General features: G+C 50.9%; 1 protein-coding gene across 1 annotated transcript in view; it reads left to right on the top strand.

The window, feature by feature from the left end:
• The window catches only part of PDLIM4 (PDZ and LIM domain 4), a 31,534-nt gene extending 17,832 nt beyond the window's left edge, over positions 1 to 13,702 (top strand). Inside the window, 5 exon segments of the mRNA XM_030459398.1 lie at positions 24 to 108; positions 5,847 to 6,007; positions 8,746 to 8,903; positions 11,439 to 11,562; positions 13,351 to 13,702. Coding sequence (XP_030315258.1) covers positions 24 to 108; positions 5,847 to 6,007; positions 8,746 to 8,903; positions 11,439 to 11,562; positions 13,351 to 13,555 — 733 coding nt within the window. The 3' untranslated portion in view covers positions 13,556 to 13,702.
• Positions 13,703 to 17,554: the final 3,852 nt, after the last annotated feature.

Genomic DNA, 17,554 nt, shown 5'->3' on the forward strand with positions numbered 1-17,554 from the left:
GACTTTTTTTTTTCCCCTTGCAGAGCTGAAGGGAGGAGCTGGTCACCACCTCTCCTGGAAGATGGGAAAGCTCAGGCGTATCGGATCAACGTTGAGCCAGAGCCCCAGGTAGGAGAGCAGCAACCTGGACCTCCAGCTGGTTCTGGGAGCTGAGCAGATCCATCTCTGCCTCCTGGGAAGCCCTCTGCTCTTCCTGCCCTTCTCCCAGAGGTGGAGGAGTCCCTGTGTTTGAAGGCATCACTTTTGTTAAACCTTCCTGCTCAGCTCTTGCTGTGGGGAAGCAGAACCCTGAGCTGATCCAGACCCCTGTGGGGTTGAGTTTTTCAGGGGGAATCCCCCAGGATCAGAACCCATCCAGCAAGCCAGAAGACACCTGCAGTAAGGCTTGGGCAGTGTTCTTCATGGTGAAGCCCTGGGATCTGCTCCCACCTCCCTTGGCCAACAGGTCCTCATCTCAGCTGCTTCCAGATCCCATCACCCTCCTCATCCTGACTTCATGGGGTGCTGGGTGATTATTTTTAGTGGGTTTCCCTCCTTCTGTGAAGGGTGTTGCTCTGCTTTCCCTTTGGGAAGTGGGGAGGGTGCCCTGGCAGCAGGGACCTCCCCAAATGATGGGGACAGGGTCCTTGTGGGGCTTCTCAGCTTTCCTTCCCTTCTGGAGCAGGGGGATGTGTGAGCTTGGAGTCCTGGCTGGGTCTGTTCCTCCATCAATCACAGCAATCTGGTCTGACAGGTATTTTGCCTTAATAGACTTTGATGTGCCCCAAACCCCTGTGAATAACATGAAATAAGGACCAAATGTGCAGCAGCCTCCCTGCCAGATACAACATTTCTGGAGGCTTAATGCAGATTGGATTTGAATCTGACTGTTAATATCTGTTAGGTATGAATCTGCTTAAAAATTAGGCAGTTACAGAGAGTAGGATGAGGGGGGGGTAGGGATGGATTTCCCTGGATTCAGACCTACACTGGGACTGAGTTTTGGGTGGGTCGAGCAGATGTGTTTGTGGCAGGGGGCTGAGAGGTGTCTGAGCAGGTAAACAGAGGATTTCTGCCTTTCTTCATGGCTGGATCCCCATCTCCTCTTGCTTAATGGGATTTTGGGTTCCTCAGAGAGGAGGTGAAGGAGCTACCAGAGGAGCATCCTTGTGCTGGTTGAGTCTGCTCCTTCCCTGAACCAAACTGGTTGTCCCCATCCTCTGCCTTATCACAGATGTCCTCTGGCTTGGACCATCAGCAGAGGTCCTGCTTGTGGCTGGAGTCCTCCAGGAACACTGCCAGGACCTGGGCTGGGTTCATTCCTTCCCTGGAGAGAAGTTGGGGAATCAGACTCATGGTCAAGTAAAAGCTTGGCTCAAAATCCATCCTCTGAGCTCCCCTCCTCTTGTATCTGCCCTGATCTTAGAGCCTCAGAGTAGTGTCAGGCTACTCTACTGATCAGAATTACTCCTATTAAAAAAAAATAAAGAAAAAAAATCATATTTGGCTTCAGGGGGGGATCTGAGGTTCTGGTGTCCCCACTCTGGGCACCTGGGGACAGCAGTGGTGTCCCCCAGCAGAGCAGGGAGGAGGGGAGAAGGGCAGCTTGTCCCTTAGCACTGATTTCTAGCAGCTTAAAAAATGCCTGATGTGTTGTCATATTTATTTTCTGGCCTCAGTAGATGATCATTACATCTTTTAATTAAAGGGTGCAGGACTCCTCATGAGATCAATTGGCTCCCAGGGTTCCTTTCCAGTTCTCAGGGGATGGTGTTGTGCAAGAACCCTCCAGAGATGTCCTTGCAAAACCACCAGTGCCACAGACCACACTGAATTCTGTCAGCTGGGGGTCAAAACCTCCTTGCTGGAGGGGTGGAATTTCCTTTCCCAAGGTGACCAAGCTCCTTTATTCCCTGGCTGGGATGAACCAAGGCTGCTCCTGGGAGCTCTTCCCAGGTTCTCCCTCCTGCACGGGCATGGGGCAGGGGGACCAGGCCAACATCTGCCTCTTTCTTTTGGGAAAACAAAGGCTGAGCTAATTCCCTGGCAGGGGCCCCACGTTCCTGCCCCAGGGGAGCTCCCAGCCTGTTGGTTTAGGGCTGATTGCAGAGCAGGAACATGGAACATGCCAGGTCCTGACGGCCGCTGTCATCAGCCTCGCGCCGAGGATGCTCGGGCTGCATTTCACACCCAGATATCAGGGATTTGCTCACCACCCAAGTTCTGCTGAGCTGATTTACTGGCTGAGAAGATTATACCCGAGTTCTGTTTGGTTTTTTGTTTGTTTGGTTTGGTTTTTTGTTGTGGGGTTTTTTTTCCTGTGCTGTAATACTGAGTCGTTTGAAAGAGCAGGAATTTTCTCGGTGCTGCTGTGAGCTTGGATGTGAAATCCTTTACGGAGCTCTTGGGTAAATCAGCACCTTTGTGGGGTAAATCAGCACCTTTGTTAGGTGACCTTCTGTAATCCTGGTGTATGAAAGAGGAAAAAACCATCTTAGGGTCAAGGGGGAAAAAAATAAATGGGAGTGGAAACTTCAAAGTGATGTTTTCTTGACTCGGAATGGTTTGTTCCTATGGAATAGGAGCTGAAGTATTACCAGTGGGAGTGGATGGAGGAGAAAACAGGAGATGCTGTTGGCTGCAGAGTGAAAGCAGATGCACACTGTGTTGTTTGACTTGATAACATCAGTTTCAGTGGGGCCTCTGTTACCACAGGAAAGGAACCTGCCTGCCTGTGTGCTCAGAAATACCCAGTGTTTGTCTGGCAGCTCCCCAGTCCCTGGCTGGTTTCTTCTCCACTGGGGAAAAATAACTCCCCCTGGTTCATTTTTCCTTGCTGGATGAATTCCTCTTTGCAGGGCATTGGTGTGACCTGCTGGGATATTTGTTGTGATGATTTCTGTGGGGTTTTTCCATCCCACACCCCGCTGTAGAGGATGTTTTCCAGCATGGGGATGCACGCAGCAGAAGCACCAGTTGGGTTCCTGAGCTGGGAAATGCTCCCCTGTGCCAGAGCTGGGGGCTCCAGAGGTGGAAAAGGGACTCTGGACACTGAAACAGAAAGAAAAATCCATCCTAGGGTTTGGAATGTCATGGAGCTTGGCTGGGGCTGGGTGCTCAGCTGGCAAGGGGGACTTTTCACAAGGGTGTGAAGTGATGGGATGAGGGGTGATGGCTTCAAACTGCAAGAGAGGAGGTTTAGGTGGGATATTAGGAGGAAATTCTTTAATTTGAGGGCAACAGGATTCCCAGAGGAGCTGTGGCTGCTCCATCCCTGTTCCAGCCCAGCTTGGATGGGGCTTGGAGCAGCCTCGGCTGGGGAAGGTGTCCCTGCCCATGGCCCAGGTTGGGATGAGATGTTCCTGAAGGTCCCTTCCAACCCAAACTTTTGATGTTTCCCTGGTATTTCTATTCGTGGTCATCAGGGTTGTCCTGGATGGCTGAAAGTTAAGCACAGGATGTGATTTCTTCTGGGATTTTAAAACATTCCCTCTGCTCAGGTGTGAGTGAGGTGGTTGTAGGGCTGTGGGAGCTGGAGATGCTCATCCCTAACTCAGGGTTTTTGGGGTTCCTTCCCCCATCCCCCATCTGCAGAGCTTTGCCCCCAGGGTGTTGGGAGAAGTCAGGAGGTCTGCAAAATAGCAATAAACCCATTTTATGTGTACAAAGCCCTCCTCTGTCCTCTGTAACCACCCCCTGACCTGCTGATGTTATTAACACATCCCCCAGGCTGGAGCAGGCAGAATGGGAAACACATTTCAGTCAGGGTTTCTTGGGAAGTTTTTTCCAGGGCTCTGGATTTTTGGAGGACCTTACAGGGACCTGGAAGTGGTGGCTTTGACGTTTGAGTCCCTCCTGAAGTCCCAGGAGAGCTCTGGCTTCTCCTGGGGGGGTGAAGGTGTTTGCTGGGGGCTGGTGAGCATCACCCCCTTGCAAATCCCTCATCTCCATCAGTGGGAGCTTTGGCAGAGCCCCACAGGAGCTTCTGTTTCTCTCCAAATTTTCTGTTCCTGCTCCCTGAGATGTTTCCTGAAACTGGAAACCACGTGTCCTGTGAAAAGCATTTGAGCTCCATCCCTTTGCTTGTTGCATGGAGAAAATTCCTTCAGCTGGAGTCAGAAAATTAAGCAGAATTAGGGCTTTTTTTTTTTAAAAAGCATGGCTGTGGCTCACGTGGGCTTTTTTAGCCCAAAATGTTGCTGGGCCTCACTGTATCAGGGTTGGAAAAGTTTTCTTTATTTCCCTTGAAATAATAATCATGTAAAATGTAGGGACTGGAAACCTGGTTGTGTTTTTTTAATATTTAAAGAACATAAATGAGGGAGCAGTTCAAAAGACACTATTCCTGGCAGCAAAATTCCACTTCTGGGGGGGGGATTTCTTTTTTTAATAGGGAATTTAAAGTCCTTTATGTTGGCAGCAGCTTTTTCCCCACGTGTGTGTGGAAGGAGCAGAGCTGAGAGGGCTCAGGGGTGGCAGCTGAGATGGGGGAAGTGCTGGGACTTTGCCCAAATCTGCAGATTTTCAGCTGGTGGCAGGAAAAAAAAAAGGAAAAAAAAAAAGAAAACCCAACCCAACCCAGCCAACATCTCCAAGGCAGCTCCTGGTGAGGACCTTGTTTTATCAATGGGGCTTTTGCCTCGGGAAGAGCTGGAGGGTTGGACTTGGGGAATCTTTTCCTAGCAGGATCTGTTCTTTTATTCCTCTTTTTCTTTCCTTTCCACAAGGAGCAGGAGGGTTTTCTGCCATGCCCCAGTGCTCACCATTTGGTTCCAATTATTATTTATTGGATTATTTCAGTCCCAAGCAAACCTGGGGGGTGGGGATGGAGCCCTGCAATCTGCACTTGGCCAGTTGTTCATGGCACATAATTTTCTCCTTAGTTCTTGCCTGAGGTTTTGGGCTGCTTGAGGAGCTGCTGAGGGTCTGTCCTGAAGCAGGTGACACCCTATTAAACAGATTAAATCAGATTAAACAGCCCCAAGCATCTGTTTGTCCCATCAGTCTCCAGCCTGACTGCGGTGACCTGGAGGTACTGCTGGATTTATGGGTGTGCTCCAGGGGTTTGACAAAGCCTTAGGGAAAAAAAAAAACCAACAACAAAACACGTAGGTAATGTTTTATAGAGGGAAAATAATCTGGAAAAGTTGTTTTAATGAAGTCCTGACTTGAGGCCACACCAAGATTTCCGTGGTTCTCCTCAGGGTCTTAAAAAGCAAGAAAAATAGGGAGGCCAAGCTAAAGCCTTGACCAAGGGGGTTGTTTCTCACACTGTTCATGACTTATTTGGAGAGAAAACCTCCAAAAAAAAAAAAAAAAAAAAAGACAGATCTTGGTGGATGAATGTAAATGAAAATCCTTGGCTTGGCCCCTTGGCTACAGAGCTTGCCCAGCGTGGCTGGGGGGCTGCAGAGCTGGGGGTTTATCCTGTTCTGCTCAGAATGGGGATGAGGAGGGGTTGGGCTGATGTCAGGGGAGGCAGAGATGCTCCTGGAGGGCTGGGACACAAAATGAGCAGCAGATTCCCAGCCCTTCTGTGGCAGAAAGAGCAAAGAGGCTTTTATGGGAGAGAGCAAGAGCAGCGAAGTTGGCAGCTGCCAAGAGGAGAAGCAGGAAGGTTCCTTGGGTGGGCCAGCCTAGACCCAGCAGGATTTAACTGCAGGTTGAGCCTCAGTGTCCCTTTTTCCTACTGCCTGTCTCCATTTTCCCTATTTTCCCCCTTTAATTTAATTTCCCCCCTTTATTTTTCCCCCTCTATAAACTGTGGTCTCTGCAAACCGCGCATCCCAACTCTCCCACCATGTCCTCCTCGGGATCCCAGCATCTCATGGGGGGTTTTTCTCCTCCTGTTTTTCCTTCTCCTCCAGGACAATGGACCTGCCCAGGCCCGGAGATCAATGCCCCCCCTGGACAAGCAGCAGATGCTGAGCATGCAGCACCCTCACCCCCCCCGGCTCCACGGGACCAGCGGTTCCGAGTCGGCGCTGCCAGCCCAGCTCAGTGGGCTCCACATTGCTCCCCCCACCAGGTAGGACCAGAGGGGGGTCTTGAAAACTCAGTTTCAGGGCTGTGAGTTGAGATTGGGATCCTCCTGGAGCTCCGGAGATGCTGGGGTCGTCCCAGAACTCCTGGAAATCCAGAGATGCTGGGATGGTCCCAGAACTCCTGGAGATCCAGAGATGCTGGGATGGTTCCAGAAGTCCTGGAGATCCAGAGATGCTGGGATGGTCCCAGAACTCCTGGAGATCCAGAGATGCTGGGTGGGTTCTTGGAGCTCCAGAAATAAATTCTGGATGGGTTCTTGGAGGTCCAGGGGTGCTGGGATGGTCCCAGAACTCCTGGAGCTCCAGAGATGCTGGGTGGGTTCTTGGAGCTCCAGAGATAAATTCTGGGTGGGTTCCTGGAGGTCCAGGGATGCTGGGTGAGCCCCAGGGCTCCAGACATTCTCCTCCTGCCGTGCCAGTTAAATGTAAACGGGAGAAGAAAAAAAAAAACACCCAACAAACAAACCAGCAACAAAACCCGAGGTGGTTTGGAGATGCTGAGTTCTGGAAAAAGAAAAAAAACCAAAGGTTATGTGTATGGATGCAACCAGCACAAGGCTGAATTTAAGCTTGTGATGCTGAAGTTCAGCTGCTGGAGATGCAATGTTCAACCCTTCATCCTGAAGGGGGTGGAGGTCCTGGTTTTCCAGGTCCAGAGAAGATCTTTCCAGTTGGTGAGGAGGGGAGGCAGATGAGTGGCAGCAGAGCCAGTGCCCAGGCTGGGATTGATGCCAGGGAATGGCACAGACATGAGGACCCTAGTTTTAAAAAAGAGGCATTTTCAAATATGTAGGAATGTAAAAAAATCCAAGGCAGGGTGGAAGGGAAGGGGTTTTGCCCTTCTTGGAGCTGGGCTTGCACCCCCGCTACCCCCAGAGCAAGCACTGGAGGGATCTCCAGCAGAGAAACTGAACCCCAGTAAACTTGGGATGTTTATAAAAGTCAAATGTGCTCAATCTGCAGCTGTCTGGGAGGCTGGGAAATAAATAATGCTGTAGGAAAGAAAAGGCTTTTGTGGAGCCAAGAAGAGTTTGGATGGATCAGGCAGGCTTTGAGAGGGGCCAGGTTGTGGGCTGTGAGGCTTTCCCATGCCTTGCCTGCTGCTGATTTATGTTCCTCCAGGCTGGCAAAATATTCTGCAAGAAAAATCAAGCCTGGTGTGGAGCACAAAGAGAGAAAAAAGAGCATTAGCTGGGCAACTCTGTGCCTCCACCAGTCCCTGTTTCAGTGGTGCTGTGAGCCAGGCTGCTCCCTGTGCTGCCCCAGGGATGGGCTGGAAAAAGGGGAACCACAGGGATGGTAATCCTCTTGGAAAGAGGACAACCACAGGGATGGTCATCCCCTTGGAAAGAGGAGAACCACAGGGATGTTCATGTGTTGGGGAGGAGGAGACCCACAGGGATTTTGATGCAGTTGTATAGGAGGAGAACCCCAGGGATGTTCATCCAGTTGGAAAGAAGAGAACCCCAGGGATGGTAATCCTCTTGGAAAGAGGAGAACCACAGGGATGTTCATGTGTTGGGAAGGAGGAGAACCCCAGTGATGTTGATGCAGCTGAAAGAGAACCTCACAAACTCAAGAGCAAAATCTGATGTTGCCCATGGGTGAGCCAAGAGCTGGGAGCTTGACTTGGGTGTTGGAGCAGAACTGGGTCAGAATGTTCTCCTGGAATTTCAGCTTGATGGGTCTGGGCTGGTCAAAACCTGGAAATGTCTGGATTTGTGGAGCTGGGGGTCTCAGGGATGGATCCTCAGCACCCCCTCTCCCTCCTCTCCAGAGGCTGAAGCCATGGGAGAAGCTGGGGGGTCATTCCCAGAAAACAGAGCTTTGGCTTTTGCGTGGAAAATGGATTTTCTTTCTTTTTAAGCAGGCAGGAATATGATGCTGGTGGAGAAAAGGAGTCAGGCAGTGGCTCAGAATGTGTCTGCTGGGGCTCAGGGCTCTCAGTGTTGGGTTTAAAGTGACCTTGGGGACCTTCCCCTGGAGCTCTGCTGAGCCCCTGGAGTTGTCTCTCCTCAGCAGGAGACTTAAAAAGAGGCACCCAGAATATTTTGGATTCCAGACTCAGGTGTGGAATGAGCTGGAATAATGGGGGAAATCACTTCTTTTGTTGTGTCCTGCTCAGCTGCCCAAGGAGCAGCCCCAGGGTTGGGTGGAGGGTGCAGGAGTGGTTCCCCTGGCCTGTCCCCAGGGCCCAGTAGCCCTGTTAAGGGGGTTTCACATTTTAAGAGACTGGTTCTGTCTGACAAATCCATTATTTTTATTGTTTTTTAATGTTTTCCCTTCCAGCAACCTTGATTTCTGTGGGTGGGGAGGGGGTGACCTGGTACCCCCACCCACTCTTCCCCCTCCAGATGCCTCTGCAGGGCTGGGTGGATCCCCTGGCCCAGTGTAATTAATGATTCACATTGTTTTGCCCATTTATTTAGGATTTTCTCCAATAAATCCCATGTGTGGCAGAACAACTCCCAGTGCCTGGGAGCAGCTGGGCTCTTCCCTGGTGGCTGGGCCAGCTCCAGCTGGGTTGCTTCATCCCAACAAGGACCAAGCTTGACTTCCCAAGTGGAAGGGCTGTTCCTGGGAGAGATGTCCTTCCAGGCAGGCAAAGCCATGGGAACAGAGAGGTGTTGGGTTGGACCTGTGGGTTTCAGAACCTCCCCTCCCTGGGCCAGCAGGTTCTGTTGGACTCCAGAATTTCTTGCTTTTCTTTTTCCCAAAACAGCCTCGACCCCTTCAAGTCTCTCCCCAGGAACAGGAATGGGATTGATGTGGAGTCAGATGTCTACAAGATGCTTCAGGATTATGAAAAACCCATTTCAGAACCCAAACAGTCCGGATCCTTCCGGTACCTGCAGGGCATGTTGGAGGCTGGGGAGAATGGTAAGGATGGGGACACCCAGGGGACACCTCCCCATCACCAGGGCTGCTCCTCCACACCCCTCCAGGGTTTAAACCCCCCCTCCCAAACCCCCCAAGGTGCTGCTGTAGGCTTCAGCACCTCCTCCTTCCCCTTCCCAAACCCCCCAAGGTGCTGCTGTAGGCTTCAGCACCTCCTCCTTCCCTTGCTGAAGGTCCAAAAGGTTCTGGAGGTTCTGAGCCCCTGATGTGATGGGTTTGCTCCTCAGCTCCTTGGCATTTTCCCAGTTCAATGCTGGGACCTCCCTCTCCCCCCCAGGTGGCAGCTTTCAAATCAGGGTTTGGGATGCTCCAGCCCAAGCATCTGGGGAGGGGGGGGAATGGATTTTAACAAAAGTTGTGGCTGATTTGAGCCATTGTGGGAAAGTTGGATTTTCCAAGGGCTCCAGCTGCTGTCCTGATGTGGATGATGAAATGCAGAGGTTTAATAATGAGGAGGGGGGGGGGGGAGGATAAAAAGCTCAGGTCTGGTGGAGGGAATGGCATTTGCAGAAGGATGTGGCAGGGATGAAGCTGAGGAGCTCCTGGCTCACTTCTCAGCTTCCTGCCTTGGGTCATTAGGATGGGCAGGAGCCAACTCCAAGCCTGCAGTAATGGGATCCCCAAACTCCCCATCTCAGCTGCTTTTCATCCACCTTCAGCCCACTGGGGCTTTTCCTGTCCCAGCTTTCAGGTTTCACTTCAGGGCAAGGCTTTTCCTTCTGCTCCCTTCCCAGGGTGGGAATCCAGGAGTTCAGCTTTTATGGGAAACACCAGTGACATCAGTTCCTCTGCCTAGAAAAAGGTGGAAAATCCTCTTTTTAGGCTGGAAGGGGAGATGGCTCCTTGCTTCCCAAGCAGCAGCATCCCAAGTAGCTTCTCCCTCCAGCTGGAATTGTCTGAGCAGTGTTTGCAAAGCAGGGGTGGGATCAGCCTTGGAAAAGGGAGTGGGGAGGGGATGTAAATATTGGAGCTGGGAGGAGAAACCCCTGGAAATGACAAATTCCAGATGTTCCTACAAGTCCTTCCCAGGGAGCAAGAAGCAGCTTCCCCATCAGCTGCACCCCTGGGTCTCCTGGTTGGGAAAAGGGAAATAAGAGGCAATTCCATCCAAAGGAATCCAAATGAATTCTGCTGAGGACAGAGGAGGGAGAAAAGTGTTGCCAGGGGCTTTTATATCCCTCTTGCTCATGCCTGGGTCCTTCCAGCCCCCGGGGTGTTTATTTCTCCAGGGATGAGAAATGAAGTGCAAGGAACTCTCCTGGCAGGAACCTCTGGGAGGTCTCAGCAGGGATGAGATCCCCAGGAATGTTCCTGCCAGCTCTTACACCTCCCACCCCTGCTCCTTGCTGCTCAGAGCCTAAAATAACACATTTTTAGCCCGGACCTGCTGGGTCTTGTCCTTTTACAGTCAAGATCTCCTCTCCTGAGGAGCTGAGTGTCCCAGACAAGGGCTGGGTTTATATGGAAAGGGTTTCTGCTGGGAGAAATGGGGTTTTTTTCAGCCTTGCCAGCCCCATCCTGCACCCTTGAGGAGCAACACTTCATGCTGGAGCCTGGAGGAATCTCAGCAGTCCTAAAACCACAGCCCCAGGGAATTATTTGGGCTGGAAAAGACTTCTAAGATCATCAGGTCCAACTATTAACCCAACCCTGCCAAGGCCACCACCAACCACCCCATGTCCCTCATCTACACAGCTGTGAAACCTCTCCAGGGATTTCCCACTGTCCTGGGCAGCCTGGGGGAAGAAATTCCTGTTATCCAATCTAATCCCTCCCTGGGAACCATCTCCCATCAGTGCCCTTGGAGTGGGAAGGATGAGCTCTGCAGCTCCAGCCAGGGACAGGAATGGTTCAGGCTGTGGAGTTAAAGCACAGAATCAGGGAGTGATTTGGGTTGGGAAGGACCCCTAAAAATCCCCCAATCCAACCCCCTGCAGTCAGCAGGGACCCTCACCCAGGTCAGGGTGCTCAGAGCCTCCCCAAGCCTCACCTTGAACATCTCCAGGGATGTCCAACCACCTCCTTGGGCCATTAATCACCATCTCTAAGAGGTTTTCTGGAGTTAATGAGCTTGAAGTCTATTTCAAGAAATAAAAGGGTTCATTATAAAACCCCCAAGCCTCTTCCATGTTCAACTTCAACCCAAAAGAGCCAACACCAGGGCACTGAGACACAGGGGACTCCCCAGGTTCTCCAGAATGATGGAATCAGAATGATTTGGGTTGGAAGGGGCCTCCAGAAGTCACCCAGTCCAACCCCCTGCACTGAGCAGGGACCCTCAACCACCTCCCTGGGCAACTTGTGCCATTTTTCCACTCCCCTCATGGCAAAGAACTTTTCCCTGGCATCCAAACCCCAGGTCCAGCCACACAATTCCCAGCTCCATTAGCAGAACAACTTTGGAGCAACCAACTCTCCACCCCCCAACTCTCCCTTGCTGGGGAGCTTCAGAGGGATGGAACCTGAGCCCTGAGAGGCCAAGTTGTCAATTTGGGTCTCTCCAAACCTTTTTGGCAGGTGAGAAACAACTGGAGAGGCTGAGCAACCCCCGGCACATCAAAGCTGGAGGCTCCAAGTTGGGCAGTGCCATCCCTGGGCTGCAGCTGCTCCCCGAGTGCACCCGCTGTGGGAACGGCATCGTGTGAGTCCCAGGGCTGCTTGGGCACCCTGACACCACGGGGATGGGCTGGGGAAGGGCTCCTGACAGGCAGCAGGGCTTGGGATTGACAGGGGAAGTCCCAGGAAGGACGTGGAGATGGTGGGAAGGCTGGAAGAGCCAGGGTGAGGGAGTTGGGGGTATTCAGCTTGGAAATGGCTCCAGGGAGGCCTCAGAGCACTAAAGGGGATCCAGGAAAGCTGGGGAAGGAATTGGGACAAAGGGATTGAGGGGTAGGACAAGGGGGAATGGCTAAAAAATGAAAGAGAGGAGATTTAGGTTGGGCATTAGGAAGAAAATCTTTATTTTGAGGGTGCCAGGATTCCCAGAGGAGCTGTGGCTGCTCCATCCCTGTTCCAGCCCAGGTTGGATGGGGCTTGGAGCAGCCTGGGCTGGGGGAGGTGTCCCAACCCATGGCAGGGTGGGTAGAACTTGATGTTCTCTAGGTTCCCCTCCACCCCACACTGGTCTGGGACTCAGAATTTAAATCAGAACACCTGCAGCCCCTTTCTGGGCTTTCCTAATCCATCCATCTGTAAACCTGGAACTGAGAGGTGTGCCTGGGATTGGCCCTTTTGAGGGAATCTCATGGGTGGGTTCTGCCTGGGTTGTCACAGGAGCTGCCTGGGGACTCTTTGGGCACTGATTTGCTGCCTCCAGGGTCAAGTTGAAGAGGTCTGTGGGGTTCTTTTTATTTGGGTTTTTTTTGTTTTATTTTTTGTGTGTTTGGTTTTTTGGCCTTTGTTTTTTTTTTTTTTTTTTTTTATGAGTTCCTCTCCACAGCTGGCTCTTGCCTCTGATTCGGGGCAGTTTGGGTGTTGGGTTTTCTTTTTTTCCTTCCAATTCCTCCTTTCTCCTCATTTCTCTCCCAACACCCCCAGCCAGGTTCTCAAGGGATGCTCCAAGGGTCTCACACCAAGCCCCAGGCTGAGAACACCTTTTCCTTCCCTCCCCAACCTTTTCCTTCCCTCCCCAACCTTTTCCTTCCCTCCCCAACCTTTTCCTTCCCTCCCCAACCTTTTCCTTCCCTCCCCATCCTTTTCCTTCCCTTCTCAACCTTTCCTTTCACTTCTCAACCTTTTCCTTCACCTCCCAACCTTTTCCTTCCCTCCCCAACCTTTTCCTTCCCTCCCCAACCTTTTCCTTCCCTCCCCAACCTTTTCCTTCCCTTCTCAACCTTTTCCTCCACTTCCCAACCTTTCCTTCATTCCCAACCCTTTTCCTCCACTTCCCAACCCTTTTCCTCCACTTCCCAACCCTTTTCCTTCCCTTCCCAACCTTTTCCTTCCCTCTCCAACCTTTTCTTTCCTTTCCCAACCTTTTCCTTCCCTTCTCAACACTTTTCCTCCACTTCCCAACCCTTTTCCTCCACTTCCCAACCCTTTTCCTCCACTCCCCAACCTTTTCCTTCCCTCCCCATCCTTTTCCTTCCCTCCCCATCCTTTTCCTTCCCTCCCCATCCTTTTCCTTCCCTCCCCATCCTTTTCCTTCCCTCCCCAACCTTCTCCTTCCCTTCCCAACCTTTTCCTTCCCTCCCCATCCTTTTCCTTCCCTCCCCAACCCTTTTTCTCCACTTCTCAACTTTTTTCTCTACTTCCCATCCTTTTCCTTCCCTCCCCAACCTTTTCCTTCCCTTCCCATCCTTCTCCTTCCCAACCTTTTCCCTCCCCTATCAACCCTTTCCCTCCCCAACTTTTTTTTATTTTTCCCCTCCATATCCCACACTCTCTATTTCCCCCCTTCCTCCCAGCTTTTCCTCCCTCTCTCCTCCAGGGGCACCATCGTCAAAGCCCGGGACAAACTTTACCACCCCGAGTGCTTCATGTGCGCTGACTGCGGGCTGAACCTCAAGCAGAGGGGTTATTTCTTCATCGAGGAGCAGCTCTACTGCGAGACACACGCCAAGGAGAGGGTGAAACCCCCCGAGGGATACGACGTGGTGGCTGTCTATCCAAACGCCAAAGTGGAACTGGTTTAAAAGCTGGCGCTGGAGAAGCCCTCGGGATCCTCCTCCTCTTCCTCCTCTTCCCATCCCTCCTCCTCCTCCTCCAGTGCTGGGGTTGGAATCCACTCAACCTCCTCCCCCCTTCCAAGCCCCCAAGTGAAAATGGGTTTTTAACTAGAGAAAATGTTGGGAGTTGGGGTCAAAATGGGAAAAAAAAGGAAAAAAAAAAAAAAAAAAAAAAAAGGAAAAAAAAAAGAAGAAAGAAAAAAGAAAAAATAAAGAAAAAAAAAAAGAAGAAAGAAAAAAAAAGGAAAAAAAATTAAAAAAAAATTAAAAAAAAAAAAAAAAAAAAAAAAAAAAAGGTTTGGAAGCTTCCCCAGGTGTTCCCACCACTTCCAAACTTCTTTTTTCTCCACTTCCCAACCTTCCAAGCCCCCAGGTGAAAATGGGTTTTCCCTACAGAAAACATTTGGCACTTGGGGTCAAAACGGGAAAAAAAACCCAAAAAAAAGCTTCCCCAGGTGTTCCCACTGCTTCCAAACCTTTTTTTTTTTTTTTTCACCTTTCTTTTTGACACTGCTTTATTCTTTTTGGGTTGTCAGGCTGAGCTCTAACCTGTGTAAATATTAATTCTCTTCTTTGGTTCATATAAAACCAGTATTCCCCCTTTTTTTTTTTTTTTTATTTTAATATTATGATTATTTTTCTCCTAGTTAAAAAAAAAAAAACAAACCAAAGGTGATGTTTGAAAAGCTCCAAGAGAAGAAAGCACTTTAACAAAAAACTCACTGGGGACAAAGCCACCCTGGGGACACAGTGATGGGGGTGGGGGTCCCCAGCTCAGCCCCCTCCCAGCATTTATCCCAATTTTTTGCCACCTTTTTGCCCAGCAGCACCTTTAAAGGACACTGAAATAGCAGCATCCCCTCCCTGGCTCATCCTCCCATCCTCCTGCCTCTTCCCCAGCTTGGGGTGGAATATTTCTTGGCCTTTCTCAGCCCCTGGGGAGGTCGAATTAAAATCCCTCCAGGCACTCTGGAGCAGCAGCAGGGTTGGATTTATCCAAACTCCATCATTTGGTGGGGGGAAAAAAAACGTTGAGGTTTTGGGGATGCTGGAAAAATCTGTTGGGTTTCTTCACCTTGGTGTTTGGGGGAAAGAAAGTTGAGTTTCCCCCAAGTGGTGGGAGCCACGTGTTGGGTACCAGGAGGTTCTTTCTGCTCTTCCTCCTCCTCACTTGAGAGAGGGGAGAAAATGAAATATCTGTGCTGGATCCTGCCCTGGAAAAGGAAACCAAAAGATGAGGTGATGGCCAAAAAATCCCTGTAACCTGCCCAGAACCATGGGGTGATGGAGGAGGGGCAGGAGCATCATCCGTGGGATTTCTTCCTCCAGGTGCTGCATCCCAGGAGGCTTTTGAATTTTTCAAGTCCAAGAACCACGTGGCAATTCCTGTCCCAGGACTCAGCCCTGGTTTTTCTTGGATCTGCAAGAAATGGCCTTGCTGGGGAGGCTGAGCCACCTGAAGGGAGATGCTTGGGACAACTCCAAAGAAGGAGAAGGCTTTAATTTTAAAACCAATTTTAAAATTTAATTAAAATTTTAAAAGTCCCCCAGGTTGGTTCTTCCATTGGTTGTCTTGGGAAACCCTTTCTTAGGAGCAATCAGCTCCTTTGGAGCCTAAGTCTGGAGCCACCTCACCATCCCTCCACCTGGGCCAGGCTGATTCCTGGCTTTGGAGGAGCTGCCTGGAGCTGAGTGATTCCCCCAGGGAACAGGATTTAATTCTGCAAAAGGTGGGGAGCATTTTCTATGGAATGCAAAATAAAACTCGGGGGTTGGTTTGGTGCCTCCCCAGACTTGGCTTGGCCTGGGCTGAGTCCCCTGCCTGGCTCTGGGAGCCCCATGGGAGGTTTGGGCTGTGGCTTTTCCTTGGATTTTCTGATTCCTGAGGCTCTTCTGGGCCCCCCAGTGTCTTCTCTGCCCCTGCTCCTCCTGTGATGCTTCAGAGCTTCCCTGCTCTGAGGTCCCCCTGGAATTTTCCCAAGAACAAGAGGTGTTGGTTTCAAACTGGGAGAGGTTTAGGGGAGACAGAAGGGGAGGTGCTGAACCCAAGGAACTGTGGCTGCCCCATCCCTGGCAGTGCTGAAGGACAAGTGGGATGGGATGGGATGGGATGGGATGGGATGGGATGGGATGGGATGGGATGGGATGGGATGGAGCCCATGGCTCTGGCTGCTTGGGGCTTGGAGGGGGAAGTCAGAAATCATGGAATCATCATGGTTGGAAAGGACCTTCCCAGATCGAGTCCTTCAGCACCTTACCCAGCTCAGTCAGCTCCTGAAGTGCCTCCTTAATCCCAAAGGCTGGATGTGGGAAGTCTCCCCAGCTGGAAATGGTTGTTTGGATGTGCCTGAAATCCATTCCAGAGACAAACCAAACCAGGAACCCCGGGTGGCATCCAAGCTTTCCCTGCAGTTGGGGTCTGCAGGGCTCCAGCACTGCCCCTCTTCCATTAATTACTCTGCTGATGACTCCAATTAAGGGTTTTCCCATTCACCCTTCACAGGTTGGATGAGTTTCTGGATACTGAGACCCCACCCAGCCCCTCTGCTGCTGGGAGATCCCAAGCCCAGGAGCCTCCTCCTTGCTTTGGGAAGATCAGAGAGGACTCGGGGCAGAGTTTCTGAACAACCCGAGGTGGGAGCCCAGCCAGAATGAGTCAAGTTCTCATTGTTTCACTTTTTCCATGGAGCATCATTAAAGTTTCCCATTCAGCAGGGGAATTATTTCCACCCCCTCTTCTGCTGCTGCTTTTGTTTGGAGCTGTTTAGCTTTTTTTAATTTTTTTTTTTTTAATTGGATGGCTGCCCCAGGGATCTGAAAACAAAACAAAACAAAACGAAAAAGACCACATTTGGCCAACATAAAAATCCTTGTGCCAGGGGGAGGGAGAGAGGCTCTTTGGAAGGGTTCCCTCTCCTGTTCTCATCCATGAAAGAGACCATTTGAATTTACTGCAGGGAAAAAAACTCAAATCTTCCCCAGGCATCTAATAAAAGGCACAGAACTGTAAGGGAGTTCACTTGTCTGTAAGTTCTTTGGCTTCGGGCTCCCTGGGAAAGCCCAGGCTGGCAGGAGACAAACCCAGCCCAGGAGCAGCTTCTGACACTGAGGCACTGGGATGGTTTGGAATAGTTGGGAGTTCTACTGGGATTGTTCCTAAAGTGGTTCCTTCAGGCAAGGGCTGAGCAAGGGTGCTGCTGGTTTAGCAGTGAAAATAATTATTAGGGTGCTTTTTTTTTTTCTTTCCTTTTTTTTCTCTTTTTTTTTCTTTTTTTTTTTTTTTTTCCTTTTTTGTTTTTTTTTTTTTTTTTTTTTATTCTTTTTTTTTCTCCTTTTTTTTTTTTTTTGTTTTTGTTTTTTTGGGTTTTTTTAAGCAACACTTCAGTTCTTTGCTCCCAAACCTCAACGGGAACCTGGGGGGCAGTGATCAGTGCCCATGTCCAAGCTGATTGATTGATTGATTGATTGATTGATTGATTGCTTTAGGGGGGAGAACACACCAGGGCTCTCCCAAGGGACCCTGAGCATCATCACAGGAAAAACTGCCTGAAGGGGACCTCGGGAGGCCCCCAGGTCCCTGCTCCTGTCCCCAGACACCCATGTCCCACCCCAGGAGGTATCTGTCCCATCCTCGGGGGTCTCAGCTACCCCCTCAGTGTCCTGGGGGGATTCTGAACATTTTGGGGGGTTGTGCAGGGTTTGCAAAGGAGTTCCCGATGTAGGGTGGGGGGTCCGTAGGGTTGACAATGGAAAAGGGGGTGCAGGGGTCTCTCTGGGGGGTTCTGGGGTGCTTGGGGACACTTGGGGGGTGGCTGGGGACATGGGGACTGAGGCTGAGGTCCGAGCAGCTCAGCCCCGCCGGGTCCTTCGCCTGTCTCCTGCCCCATCTAGTGCTGGAAATGGAAATATCCAGCGGATCCTCGGGATGGGAGGAGAACCTGGAGCATTCCCGGCCTGCCGGGGTGC

The sequence above is a fragment of the Calypte anna genome, chromosome 13 (assembly GCF_003957555.1).
Source record: "Calypte anna isolate BGI_N300 chromosome 13, bCalAnn1_v1.p, whole genome shotgun sequence".
NCBI lineage: Eukaryota > Metazoa > Chordata > Aves > Apodiformes > Trochilidae > Calypte > Calypte anna.